The sequence below is a fragment of the Nematolebias whitei genome, chromosome 1, assembly GCF_014905685.2.
Source record: "Nematolebias whitei isolate Nwh7 chromosome 1, NemWhi1, whole genome shotgun sequence".
Classification (NCBI taxonomy): Eukaryota; Metazoa; Chordata; class Actinopteri; order Cyprinodontiformes; family Rivulidae; genus Nematolebias; species Nematolebias whitei.
Genome location: NC_056498.1, coordinates 41,118,431 through 41,119,526, shown reverse-complemented (window position 1 = coordinate 41,119,526; position 1,096 = coordinate 41,118,431). Strand labels below are relative to the sequence as shown.

Sequence of the window (1,096 nt, the reverse complement as noted above, 5' to 3'; positions counted from 1 at the left end):
AGCTGTGACTTTAATTTGATGTGATTTTACTGTAAAGTTCTCTGTGTCTAATTACTCTGTTCCTCCTCCTCCTCCACCTCCTCCTCCACATCCTCCTCCACCTCCTCCTCCTCCTCCTGTCTGAATAAATCTGGGACACGGTGATGAACAATTTGTCTCTAATCCTCAGACAGTTCTTTGACAGCACGTCCTGTTTGTTTCTGTCTGCTCAGCAAACAGTCACATCTGCTGCTGGCTACACACTCAGTCAAACTCCGTGTGTGTGTGTGTGTTCATGTGTGTGTGTGTTCATGTGTGTGTGTGCAGCTGACCTGTCTGCAGGACTTCTTCTGGGATGACGACGTGTTCATGGCGTGCGGTTCGGAGAAGTTTCGTTACGCTCAGGACGACTTCGTGCTCACGCACGCCGGTAAATCCTCGGCCTTCATGAACGGTGAGACGTCACCACGAGCTGAAAACAGAAAAATTAAATTAGTAACTTTATTTATCTAAAGCAGCAGCAGATCGTGTTGAGTCTTCACTTGGTCACAGTCTCCCATCCTGAGCAAGAACAAAGGAGACAGTGAGAAGAAAAAACTCCTTTTTAACAGGAAGAAACTTCCAGCAGAACCAGTTTCAGGACGAGCGGCCATCTGCTTCGACCGGCTGGGTTGGAGGGGACAGGAAGTAGAAACAGAGAGGACAGGAAGAAGAAACAGAGAGGACAGGAAGTAGAAACAGAGAGGACAGGAAGTAGAAACAGAGAGGACAGGAAGTAGAAACAGAGAGGACAGAAAGTAGAAACCGAGAGGACAGGAAGAAGAAACAGAGAGGACAGGAAGTAGAAACAGAGAGGACAGGAAGAAGAAACGGAGAGGACAGGAAGTAGAAACAGAGAGGACAGGAAGTAGAAACGGAGAGGGCAGGAAGTAGAAACAGAGAGGACAGGAAGTAGAAACAGAGAGGGCAGGAAGTAGAAAGAGAGAGGACAGGAAATAGACACAGAGAGGACAGGAAGTAGAAACAGACAGAATGGAGGTGAGCAGGTCCTCACTAGGAGGAACAATAAAAAGGAAAACACAAGTTAAAACAGAAACAATTACAAATACAAACTATT

The 1,096-nt window shown here is 46.5% G+C and overlaps 1 protein-coding gene across 1 annotated transcript in view; it reads left to right on the top strand.

Moving 5' to 3' along the window:
• The window catches only part of LOC119414133 (serine/threonine-protein kinase DCLK2), a 28,541-nt gene that overhangs the window by 11,930 nt on the left and 15,515 nt on the right, over nt 1-1,096 (top strand). The window contains 1 exon segment of the mRNA XM_037681278.1: nt 307-433. Within this exon segment, the coding sequence (XP_037537206.1) occupies nt 307-433 (127 nt within the window).